At 37.4% G+C, this 13,072-nt stretch overlaps 1 protein-coding gene across 1 annotated transcript in view; it reads left to right on the top strand.

The window, feature by feature from the left end:
* PKHD1 (polycystic kidney and hepatic disease 1 (autosomal recessive)) overlaps positions 1 to 13,072 on the top strand; it is a 722,421-nt gene that overhangs the window by 330,787 nt on the left and 378,562 nt on the right. Inside the window, 1 exon segment of the mRNA XM_006835767.1 lies at positions 4,212 to 4,346. Coding sequence (XP_006835830.1) covers positions 4,212 to 4,346 — 135 coding nt within the window.

Here is a 13,072-nt window from a genome sequence, read left to right as displayed (position 1 = left end):
CCTGGTGTAACAGTGTAGGACCAGCACTGGACTGCTAACCACAAGTTCGACAGTTCAAACCCACCAGCTGCTCCTTGAAAATCCTACATAGGGTTGCTATGAGTCGGAACCAACTTGATGGTACTTAACAACAACAACAACATGGATATACAGGTGAAAAATATCTGTTGAATTCCCTCTTATGTAGAGAAGCAATTCATAGTCTAGGGAATTAAACTCTGTAGTAGACACTTCCTCTAGCCTTGTTCTAGAAGAAATAAACCCAATGAAACTCAATATTGGTGGTGGTTATGTGCCGTGGAATTGGTTCCGACTCTTAGCGACCCTGTACAGGGTTTCCAAGGCTGTAAATTTTTATGAGAGCAGAAAGCCTCATCTTTCTCCATGGAACAGCTGGTAATTTCGAACTGTTGACTTTGCGGTTCACAGCCCGACTTGTAACCACTACGCTACCAGAACAAAACTCAATATTAGAAGATGCTAATTGTAGACATTTCTCAAGTTCTACAGTCAGAAATTCTGAACCTGTGAGAAGAAAAAAAAAAAAAAAAAAAAAAGCCTTACTGATGAATTTTTTCCGTATTAACTTTAATTGCTCAAAATCTCAGATAATGAAAATGCTTTTAAACTTCACTTTTTTGAGATGGAATAAAGGGGAAATTGAATAGCATGATAGTTACTGTGTTTGGGTGCCACTGCAACAATTCTGACTCATAGCAACCTCATAAAGATTTCTTGACTGTAAGCAAATCTCCAGGTCTTTTTCAAGTAAAGCTTCCAGGTGGGTTTTAACTGCAAACTTTTGGGTTAGTAGATGAGCAAGTAAACATCCTCATCGGTACATATGCAAACCAAAGCCACTGCTACCGAGTAGATTCCAACTCATAATGACTCTATAGGACAGAGCAGAACCTATCCATAGGACTTCCAAGGCTTTATGGAAGCCTTGTCTTTCTCCCATGGATCAGTGGAATAATTGAGTAAGTGCCTGCATGTACACTGCCTAGATCTTAATGAATACACAATGACTCTCTTTCTCAGTCATTGAGCTGATTCCGACTCATAGCAACCCTATATAGGATTCTGAATGTGTCAATCTTTACAGGAGCAGAAAACCTCCTCTTTCTCCTGTGGCGTCACTGATGAGTTTGAATTGCTGACTTTGAGTTAACAGTTCAGTGCTTATTCTACAGCATCACCAGAACTTCCTTGAAATATAATCAGGTCTAAATATTATCAATGCTAATAAAAATTAGGTGTTAATAGGTCTGTGTTGATAGGTCTCTGGAAATTTACATCAAGAAGCGTCTTCTCTCATTGGCTACCCAAAATGGGGGTGGGGGAGGGTGCTATGAAGGCAAGAAGTGACTGGACTACAAGGTTTCAAGAATGAGTCTAGTTCCAGTCGGGAAAGGTCAAACCTCCACTGAATGATTTCCAATCTGTTGGGACCAGGCTGGAGAAAGGAGATGGGGATAAGACTCTTGCGGTACAATGGTGAATGGTTGCCATTGGGACTGACTGTGAGGGTTGGAAATGTAGAGGTAGATGTTTTTTGACAAAAGGAGGGGAGTGATTGATTTTGCAGCCCAGGGGTGGAGGTCCCTGGGACCATCAATTGAGAAGAGCAGAGAGTGTGACCCTACCCAGAGAGACAGTGACGCTGGGGATGGAGACAGAAACGATGACATGGACAGATGCAGTGGCTGGGGACACTAGACTCAGAGAGGGAGAGGGACTGTGTGCTGATGGCTGGGGGGTGGGCAGGCCTGTGTGATGTACTCTTTGGTTATTTGATGATGCACGGAGGGGATTGTATTCATTGCAATGAAATAAAATATGATAGGATGAATGTAAAACAGATGTTCTCCCATGTAAACCCACATAATTCACAATAAAAACTTAAAAAAAAAAAAGTGTCTTCTGAGCCATCAAAAAGTACATTGTGTAGACTGGTCTATATGGTGAACAATAACATTAGAGAAGGCTCTACTCCTTAGAGCATCAATCATTCTAGAACAAAAGGGCAGCATTTTCCCAAGGACAAAGTTGAGAAGGGTTAGAAAAGAAGGAAGAATGGAAACAAAGACATAGGGAAGGAGTGGGATGAGTGATGCTACAATGTGAGGATCACAATCAATGATATGAAGCAAAATGTGTATGGACTGTTTAAAGGAAAATGGATTTGCTCCTTAAACCTTCACCCAATTCACAGGAAAATGCTAAAAAGTATTGTGTTTACATTTCATCTACTTTTAATCTTAACTGTCTAGATGATATTTCTGGTGTGTATACATATACATTTATATCTATTTGATAATACTACTAGCTAATATTTATTGTGCACTTTCTCATTTAATCATCATAACAACTTTATGGGAAAGGGCATGCCATTGTTATCTTCCTTTTATAATGAGAAACTCTCTGGGGAGATATTGTTTTGCGAATGTTAACACAGCTAAGAATTGCTAGATTCTAACTGTAGCAATCTAAGCATTCTATATATGTATATTAACAACACTTGAGAAAAATACCCTCTTCTTATCATGTCTCAGAAATGCAGAGTAATTGTTTATAGAAGAGGGAGAGAGAGAGAGAGAGATGTGAAAACTAATATTCATACCACAAATAGATACATTTTGCCAGTCTTTTGTTTTCCTTGTAGAATTAGCAGTAGAATTAACAGTTTCACTAGTTAATTCTAGGGTTGACTGAATCTAAGTGTATTTGGCAGACCTTGGACTAATGTCTATAATTAGGTTATAACTGTAGTTAAGTCATCCATTCACATCTTGCAGTGTTTGTTTAAAGAAACCTCTGTCTCTTTCAAAGAGCTATCATTTTATTTATAAAACAAAACAAAAACTTCAGATGAATACATGTATAAGAGGGAATGGAAGTTACTCAATTTTAAAAAATTCAAGCAAAACCAATCAGCAAGTAGAAAGACAATATGATAAATAAGGATACTTTGGCCTTAACTTAATAGAAAGATTTCAGTTTAAGTTTTGAATGCAAACATGACCCTGTTTACTGACTATAGGGATGGTTAGGTTAGATGATACCCCATATCTTCACCTAGTGTTAAGTTGCTTAAACAGAAGCCTAAATGAGGTGACATGTCTTGCCCAAGATCACATGAGAGTGCAGTGGCTCCATAAGATAAGCACTGAAATGTGAAACACAAAGTTGGCAGTTCTAGCCCACCAGCTATGCAGTGGGAGAAAGATGAGGTTTTCTGTTCCCATAAATACTTATAGTCTTAGAAACTCTATACTGAACGACACTTAACACCAAGAACATATAGTTAGCTACTATAAAAGCAAACTGAAAACCCAGGCTTCTTCTGCCTGTCAGGTTAATGACGTTTTGTTATTATCTGATCCCTGTTTAGGCACACGGACTCAAGTAGCCATTACTGTAGATGCAAATAGCATTTGCTGAGACTGAATTCAGTGTTTGTCCTTATGATGAATTATTGATTTTATACTTGCAAGTTTCTTAGGATATCGGTGGTGGTGGTGGTGGTGGTGTTCTGTCAGATTGCTTCCGACTCACAGCAACCCTGTACAGGGTTTCGAAGGAGCAGCTGGGGGGTTTGAGCACCAACCGTGCAGTTAGCAGTCCAATGTTTATCTGACGATGCCACACCAGGACTCCAATGATATTGATGCATTAAAAAGATCACAATAAATTCCCCACATATCTAAAAAAAAGCTGTAGTTGCCAATCACACTAAATTAATGGGTTAAAACAGAGGAATCAAGAACTCCAGTGTAGTTTATATTAACTCCTCAAAGTAGTTTATATTAACTAATATCATAAGACAGGAGCCCTGTTAGTGTTGTGATTTCAAGTTGGGTTGCTAACCGAAAGGTCAGCAGTTCAAACCTACCAGCTGCTCTGTGGGAGAAAGATGAGGCTTTCTGCTCCTGTAAAGATTTATAGTTTCAAAATTCCAGAGGCTCTTAACAACAACAATCATGAGGAGAATTGAAAAGTACAGAAGGCTGTGCTACTGAAAAGGACCAGTAAGTGCTGACCTTGTGGCAACTTTGGGATGTCTGTAAAGACATTGATGGAGAAAGGCTGTTCAAATACTGTGTAGCATGCTTATTTATACTTAATCAATAATTAAAGAAGCTAGAGGAAGTCTGAAAGAAAAAAACAACCTGAAGACCTTTGCCATAACATATGCTATTCTTTTATAGATTTTTAGAAATAGCAATCTTCACCTAAAAAACTTCCAAGTTTATTCATGCAGAGATTTTGGAATTGACATCTTGGAAAGTGATGCAAATACTTCAGTTACTGACAGCTTATTAGTCGGTCATTTTGCCCACAAGGTAAGTGCCTCTGTCTGGTTGTTTTAGGTTCTCTATCAAAACAGAATCACATATGTTGGACTCCCTGGTGACTCAGGATATGTCATTTTAATAGCATTTTTTAGTGAATCTTGTATTTCATTGGTAAAAGTTAGAGGAACTTTTTATTTGTAACAGTGGTGATTGTTGTTAGGTGCCATCAAGTCAGTTCTGACCCATAGCAACACTGTATAGGGTTTCTGAGGAGAAGCTGGTGAGTTTGAACCCCCAACCTTGCAGTTAAGACTGACTTTGCAGTCTAGTGCATTAACCCACAGCACTACACCAGGACTCCAACAGTGGTGATAATGATAATGAAATCCAAATATACAAATGATTTCAATGCTAGATGCCCAGATAAATCATAAAAGGTGTTAAGTTATTTGCTTATAATTTAGAATTATTTATATATAGTGCGCCAGACTGCAAAGCCATTTGAACTGCAAAGTTGGTGGTTCAAGCTCACCAGTGTCTCCATGGAAACCCTATATAGGGTCGTTATGGGTCAGAACCGATTCAACGGCACTTAAGAACAACAACAACAACAATGTACAAATTTAGCACTAAATCTACTCATTTAGGTTAATTTTTTCTAACCTCATAGGATTATGGTCTAGCATGATTCCATATCATTCCTCTTCTTTGTATCAACATTTTCTTCATGGGGACTTACTCCATTTAGGGGACTTTAAAAAGAGAGGTATCAGTACGAGTATTGTTGAGTGAACCTCATGTATGTCAGAATAAAACTGTATTCCATAAGGATTTCAATGGCTGAATTTTCAGAAGTATATTTCCAGATATTTCTTCCAAGGTATCTCCAAGTTGACTAAAACCTCCCACGTATTGTTAGCAGCTGAGCAATTTACCCATTGACATTACCCAGGGATTCTAAAACAAAGGTAGAATCAATCTGGTAATTTGAATTTTCTTATGGTTTGCTATAGTGTAGTAGGATTTCTTATGTAATTCCATGTTGTTTTTGTTGTTATGTGCCATCGAGTCTATTCCTATTCATAGTGACCCTGTGCACAAGAGAACGAGATACTGCCCCATCCTGCATCATCCTCATAATCATTATTACACTTGAGCCCATTGCTGCTACCACAGTGCTAATCCATTCCATTGGTTGTCCTACCCTATTTTGCTGACCTTCCACTTTACCAAGCATGATGGCCTTCTCCAGAGACTGGTCCCTCCTGATAATAGGTCCAAATAAGAGAGACTTCTAGGTTTCTAGGGAGCATTCTGGCTGTACTTCTTCAAACACATATCTGTTTGTTCTTCTGGCTGTCCATTGTACCATAGTATTTTTCTCCAACACCATAACTGAATAGTCATCAATTCTTGTACCATCTTCTTTATTTATTGTCCAACTTTCACATGTGTATGAGACTATTAAAAATACCATAGCTTGGGTCAGACCACCTTAGTTCTCAAACGGACATATCTTTACTCTTGAATGCTTTAAAGAGGTCTTGTGGAGTAGACTTGCCCAGGGCAATCTGTTGCTTGATTTCATGAGAACAACTTCCATGAGTGGTGATAGTGTATTCAAGCAAAATGAAGTCTTTGGCAACTTCAATCTTTTCTCCATTTATCATGATGTTGTTTTAGGTCCACTGATGAGAATTTTTCTGTTTTCTTTACATTGAGGTGTGACTCATACTGAAGATTGTGGTCTTTTATCTTCATCAGTAAGTATTTTAAATGCTCTTTGCTTTTAGCAATCAAGGTTGTATAATCTGCATATTACAGATTGTTAATGAATCTTTCTCCAATCCTGATGCCACATTCTTCTTCACACAATCCAACTTCTCAGGCTATTTGTTCAGCATTGAGATTGAATAAATATAGTGAAAAATACAATCCTGGCACACACCTTTCCAGGTTTTAAAGCATTTAGTGTACCATTATTCTGTTGGAACACTGTCTCTTAGTCTATGTACAGGTTTTTCATGAGTACAATAAAGTGTTCTGGAATATTCATTCTTTGCAATGTGACTCATAGCTTGTCATGATCCACACAGTAGAAAGTCTTTGCATAGTCAATAAAGCACAGGTAAACACCTTTCTGGTATTCTTTGCTTTCAACCAAGATCCATCTGATATCACATCCTTGTCTGAATGTGCCTTGAATCTGGCTGTCAACATATTATTGCAGCCATTGTTTAATTATCTTTAGCAAAAATTTTACTTAAATGTGATATTGATAATACTGTTTGATAATTTCTGCATTCCATTGGGTCTCCTCTATTTGGAATGGGCACAAATGTGGATATTTTCCAATCAGTTGGCCATGTCTCCCAAATTTTTTGGCAAAGATGGGTGAGTGTCTCCAGTGTTACATCAGTTTGTTGAAAGATTTCATTTTATTACCCATCATCTCAGAGTTTTGTTCTTTGCCATTTCCTTAAGTGTACCTTGGGTTTCTACCTTCAGTACTATTGGCTCTTGATTATATGCTAAATCTTGAAATGGTTGAACACCAACTATTTTTTTTGGTAGTGACTCTGTGTATTCCTTCCATCTTCTTTTGTGCCTCTTGGCGTCATTAAATGTTTTGTCCATATTGTTGTTGTTAAGTGCCATAGAGTTGGTTCTGAATATTAGAGACCCTGTACAGAGTTTCTGAGGAGTGGTTGGTGGGTTTGAATCACTAACCTTGTGATTCAAACCGACTTTGCAGTCCAGTGTTTATTCTACAGGGCCACACCAGAACTCAAAGCTTGTATTTTTTTCTTCAGTTCTTTCAGATTGATAAATGCTGAGCATGTGCTTCCATTTTGGTTTCTAATGCCGGGTCTTTGCACATTTCATTGTAGTACTTTTTCTTCTCAAGTCACCTTTTGAAATTTTATGTTCAGCTCTTTTGCCTCTTCATTTCTTCCATTTTTTTAAGCATCTCTATGCTAGAGAGCAAGTTACAGAGTCTCTTCAGACATCCATTGTAGTCTTTTTGTTCTTTCTTGTCTTTTTAATGACCATTTGCTTTTTTCCTGTATGATGTTCTTGATGTCATCCCACATTAGTGCCTAATGCCTCAAATCTGTTCTTGCGATGATCTCTAAATTTAGATTGATATATTAGAGCTCATACTGTGGCTCTCTTATGGACTAGTTTTAATTTCTTCAGCTTCAGTCCGAGCTTGCATATGAGCAATTGATGGTCTGTTCCACAATCTGCTCCTGACCTTGTTTTGACTGATGATACAGAGCTTTTCCATTGTCTCTCACCATATATGCATTCAATTTGATTTCTATGTATTCCATCTGCTGACATCCATGTATATAGTTGTCTTTTATGCAATTTAAAAGGTATTTGCAATGAAGAAGTCATTGGTCTTGCAAAAGTCTACTATGCAATCTCCAGCATGATTTCTATCACCAAGGTCATAGTTTCCAATTACTGATCCTTTCTCTTTGTTTCCAACCTTCACATTCCAATTTCCAGTAATTGGCAATACATCTTGATTGCATGCTTGATCAATTTCAAGCTGAAGAAGTTGGTAGAATTTTTCGGTTTCATCATCACTGACTTTAGTAGTAGGTAATACCACTATTTGAACAATAGTAGTATTAAGTGATCTTCCTTGTAGACATATGGATATTATCATATCACAGACAGCTTTATTTCAAGATTGATCTTGAAATGTTCTTTTTGATGACTTTGACACCATTTTTCTTCAATTTATCATTCCCAGCCTAGTAAACCATGTGATTGTCAGATTCAAATTTGCCAATACCAGTCCATTTCAGTCCAGGATATCGATCTCTATATGTTCCATTTCATTTTGACAGCTTACTGTTTTATTAGATACATTTTTCATACATTTCATGTTCTGACTAGTAATGGAAGTTCGCAGCTGTTTCTCCTTATTTTGAGTCATGACCCATCAGCCAGTGAAGGTTCTGAAAGCAATACTCCTTCATGTTATTACGGTCAACTCTACTTTTAGGAGGCATCTCTTTTCCAGTGATATTTTGAGTACCTTCCTACCTGAGGGGCTCATCTTCAGGTACTCTATCTGACAGGATTCTGGTTTCAATATATAAATATTGAATAATGTTTCAATATTAAATGTTTAGGTATTATCTGACTCTGTTGCAGTGCTATTCATAAGGTTTTCAATGGCTAAACATTCAGAAGTAGTATCCCTCTCCTTCCTAGTCTGTCTTCATGTGGAAACTCAGCTGAAACCTCTCCAACATACGTGACCCTGTTGGTATTTAAAATACCAGTGGCATAGTTTCCAGCATCACAGCAACATGTGAGCTACCACAGTTTGGCAAACAAACAGATGAGTGGTTGTGTAATTCCTTAATACGGATTAAATCTCTTGTTTTTACATTTTAAAAGTTACACTATAGATGGCTTCTCAGCCACTGCATAGCACTGTACAATCAACACAGGACTGCTAACCACAAGGTTGGCATTCAAATCCACCAACCATTCCTTGGAAACCCTATACAGTGTTGCTATGATTCAGAACTAACTTGATGGCACATAACAACAGGTAGCAGAATATAGACTAAATGGAGAACTTTCCAGAGGAGAAGTATCAGCCGTTTTTAAGGGAAAACCATGGCTACCATTGATCTATAGAAGGTCCCCTCGATTCTTGCTTGTAAAGGATTCATGAAGTGCACAGTAGTCATCACATTGTCATAATTATCACATATGCTACAGTATTCCTTCATTTCTCTCCCTGCAAATTCAGGAGTTGGGAGTCCCATGGTGGTATAAACCACTAAGCCTTCACTGCTCTGGTAGCGTAGTAGTTATGAGTCGGACTGCTAACCTCAAGGTCAGCAGTTCAAAACTACCAGCCGTTCCATTGAAGAAAGATGAGGCTTTCTACTCCTGTAAAGATTTACAACCTCAGAAACCCTATTCAAGTTTTCTATGAGTCAGAACTGACTCCATGGATAACCACTACCACTTACAGGAAAGTTGGTGGTCAAATCCACTCAGAGGCATCTTGTGAGATAGGCCGGGCAATCTGCTTGTGGAAGTTCACAGTTTTAAAAATCCTAAGGAGACCTGGTGTAGCGATTCAGGATAATGCTTTAGCCCGCAAGGTCCGTTTAAACCACAAGGCCAGAGGTTCAAACCCACCAGCTGATCCTCAGAAACCCCATACAGGGTCGCTATGGGTCAGAACCAACTCAACGGCACTTAACAACAAATACATGGAGCAGTTCTAATTTGCATATATAGGATATCCATAAGTCTGAATTTACTTGACATCAACTGGCTAAATTAAAGTGTTAGAATTAAGTCATCTCTTAAATGGCTACTCTATGTTTTTGAGAAAAGTGTTCATATTTCTCCTAGAATAAAATTGAGAAGCTTGCTTAATATTTTCCATCAGGATCATATGTTGGTTTGAACTGCAAGGTCGGCTGTTCAAAACAACTAGTCGCTTCTTGGAAGTCCTATACACTATTCCTATGAGTTGAAAGTGACTCCATGGCACTTAACAGCAACAACATACCATTCTAGTGCTCTATCTAATAAACACCCCCTTTCTCATTCTTAAAAATGTTCTTGGAGACTCTACCTTTAGGATGTCTGTATTTTTGCTGATTGTTGTTGTTAAGTGCCATTGAGTCGATTCCGACCCGTAGCAACCCTGTTTAGGGTTTCCAAGGACTGTCTGGTGAGTTTGAACCACCGACCTTGTGGTTCAAACCGACTTTACAGTCTTACACATTAACCCACAGTGCCACACCAGGACTCCTTTTTACTGATAGGATTACTTAATTATTCCTCCTGTTTCTCTAGGTCTTACTTCTCTTTTTCACTTGTGGATTAGTCTTCCTCAATTTAAACCTTTCATTTTCTTGTTTCTTTAAATTCTGTTGTAGGGTCCCTTATCTTCCCAATATACTTGCTCTCCCTGGGAGAAATCTCATTTTCTCTAGTGGTTTCAATTACCATCCTTGTTGATGTCTGCCATATATTTGCATTTATTTCTAGCATCTTATTTTGTGCTTCCAGTTGCAATCCATTTTCTCTGTGTTTTTTTTTTTTCTCCCTTCTACTTTCCTAATTTAAAATGTCTTGCATGAAACTATTTATTTTTCCACTCCTCATTTGAAAGTTATTCATTCTGTTATAATTATTTTAGTTATTGGTCTGATCTTTTTAACATGCATGTAAGTCTAAATTACAACAGAACCGTTAAACTTCACTTGTAAAATTCAAGGACCTTAAATGTTTAACTTCTTTCTTTACCATCATGTTATCTTCTATGCTACTATTCTCTTTTATTTGGTTCACTTTTTAAAATAAATGTTTTATAGAAGTATTTTTGGAGAAAAGTATACATATCACTACAGAACAGCTCAATGAACTTCCCAAATCCAGAAATAGAATATATCCATGCCCTCTTGAGTCTCTTTATGCCTCTTCCTAGTCAATGCTCCCCACAATTCCGAGTTCTATTGATATAGATTAAGTTTGCTTTTATGGTAGTTTATATAAATGGAATTATAAAGCATTAAACTATTTTGTGCCTGATTCTTTCTGCACACTATAATGTTTGTGAGATTAATCCATGTTTTTATGTGCTGCAGTAATTTGCTCTTTTGACTGTTGTTATGAGTTGCCATCAAGTCAGCTCTGACTCATGGCATCCTTCTGTTACAAGTGAAGGACAGACACATTGCCTGGTCCTATGCCATCTGCATAATGTTTGATATGTTTGAGCCCCTGGTGGAGGTTACTGAGTCAGTGCATCACATTAGTAGTATTTTACTTGTTTTCACAGACTCTCTACTTTACCAAGCATGTAGTCCTTTCCTAGTAATTTGACTTTCCTGATGATGTGTCCAAAATAAGCAAGCCAAAATCTCACCATCCCTTCTGGCTTCTAACTGTTACATAGTATTTCATTTAATAAAGACCCCTGGTAGTGCTATGGTTAAGTACTCACTCAGTTGCTACAGAACAGTTGGTGGTTTGGGCCCACCATCTTCTCCATGGAGGAAATGTTATGTTGAGTTTCTTTCTGATCGATCTTTTCTTGAAAGTGGTGTATTAAAATCTCCCACTATTATTGTAGATTTGTCTATTTATTTCTTCAAATCTATTAGAGTTTGCATTATATATTTTGGAGCTCTTTCATTGGGAGTGTATTTATTATGGCTATGTTCAATTGACACTTTAATCATGAGATCATGTCCCTCTTTATCTATTATGCTGGGTTTTGCCTTACAGTTTATTTTATCAGACATTAATATTGCCACTCCTGCTTGCTTTTAATTGCAATTAGCTTGGTATATATTTTTTATATCCATTAATTTTTAGTCTATTTTTGTCTGTGTGTAAGATGTGTTTCTTGCAGACAGAACATTGAAGGATCTTGTTTTCTTATCCATTCCACCACTCTCCATCTCTTAACTGGTGGATTTAATCCATTGACATTCAGAGTAATTATCAATAGGAATAAATTAATTGCTGCCATTATGGTGTTTGTGTGTGTGTGTGTGTGGTGCTGCTGGCTTCTTTGTTCTGCATGCCTTCCTGTGCTAAGTTCATGGGTTTTTTGTTTTTTTTTTAATATATTTTTTCTTGTCAGTTTATTCATAGTTTTAATGTTTCCATGTTCTTCTTGGATTTTCATTTTCTTGGTATGTTGTGAAGTATTAATTTCCTTTGCAGTTACCTTTTATTCTACTAACTTTTCCCTCCATTTTAAACAGTCTATCTTATCCAGCGATCTACCTGTTCTTCTCAGCACCTGGATCTCTGTTCCTATGTTTTTATCTTCTTTTGCATTGTAATTGTTTTGATCATAAACTGACCTTCCAGGTCCTCTGAATTTGTTCTTTTAGTTTTGTTCTGATCTGGACTCTTTTATCTGACAATTGAGTTCCAGGTGGTGCTGACACATATGTCATTCTCTGGTTGTTGTCTGTTCTTGTTGACGCTCAGTCCAAAGAACTCCCTTTAGGATGTTTTGAAGTGCTGGGTAGGTTTTGGAAAAATCCTTTAGCTTCTGTTTATCCAGGATTGTTTTTATTACTCCGTCATGTTTGATTGACAGCATTGCTGGCTAGATTATTGGTTGGCAGTTTTTTCTTTAAGGGTTTTACATATGTCCCCCCATTGCCTTCTTTCCTGCATGGTTTCTTTGGAGAGATCTGAGCTTAATCTGAATTGCTTGCCTTATAAGTAACACATCTCTTTTCCCTAGCTGCTTTCAGGATTCTCTCCTTGTCTTTGATTTTGGAGAACTTGGTTATGATCTGTCTTGGTAATTTTCTTTTGGGGTCTATCCTTCCTGGGGTTCATTGAGCTTCTTGAAAGCTTATCTTTTCATTTTTCAGGATGTTAGGAAATTTTCTTCCAGAAGCTCTTCAACTATCTCCTCTGTGAACTTGTGTGATTCTTCCTGTTCCAGAATGACAATAATTCTTAAGCTATTCCTCTTCATGTTGTCCAACATGAAAAATACCTTCAGATATTTTTATCCTTTTTTCTTTCTTAGCAGTATTGAGAAATTTGTCTTCCAACTCACTGGTTCTGGTTTCCATCTCATCAGTTCTACTTCTTTGCCCTTCAATGTGTTGTCCATTTCTGATATTTTACTACTAATAATTTGGTCTTCTTTTTGCAGGTTTTGGATTGTTTCCAATACTGTATGTGACTTATTTGATTGTTCCTGAAGCACTTTCCTGACTTTTTCCTTATTTTTCACA

The sequence above is a fragment of the Chrysochloris asiatica genome, unplaced genomic scaffold, assembly GCF_000296735.1.
Source record: "Chrysochloris asiatica unplaced genomic scaffold, ChrAsi1.0 scaffold00019, whole genome shotgun sequence".
In the NCBI taxonomy this organism is placed as follows: Eukaryota; Metazoa; Chordata; class Mammalia; order Afrosoricida; family Chrysochloridae; genus Chrysochloris; species Chrysochloris asiatica.
This window is presented reverse-complemented; position numbering and strand designations above follow the sequence as displayed.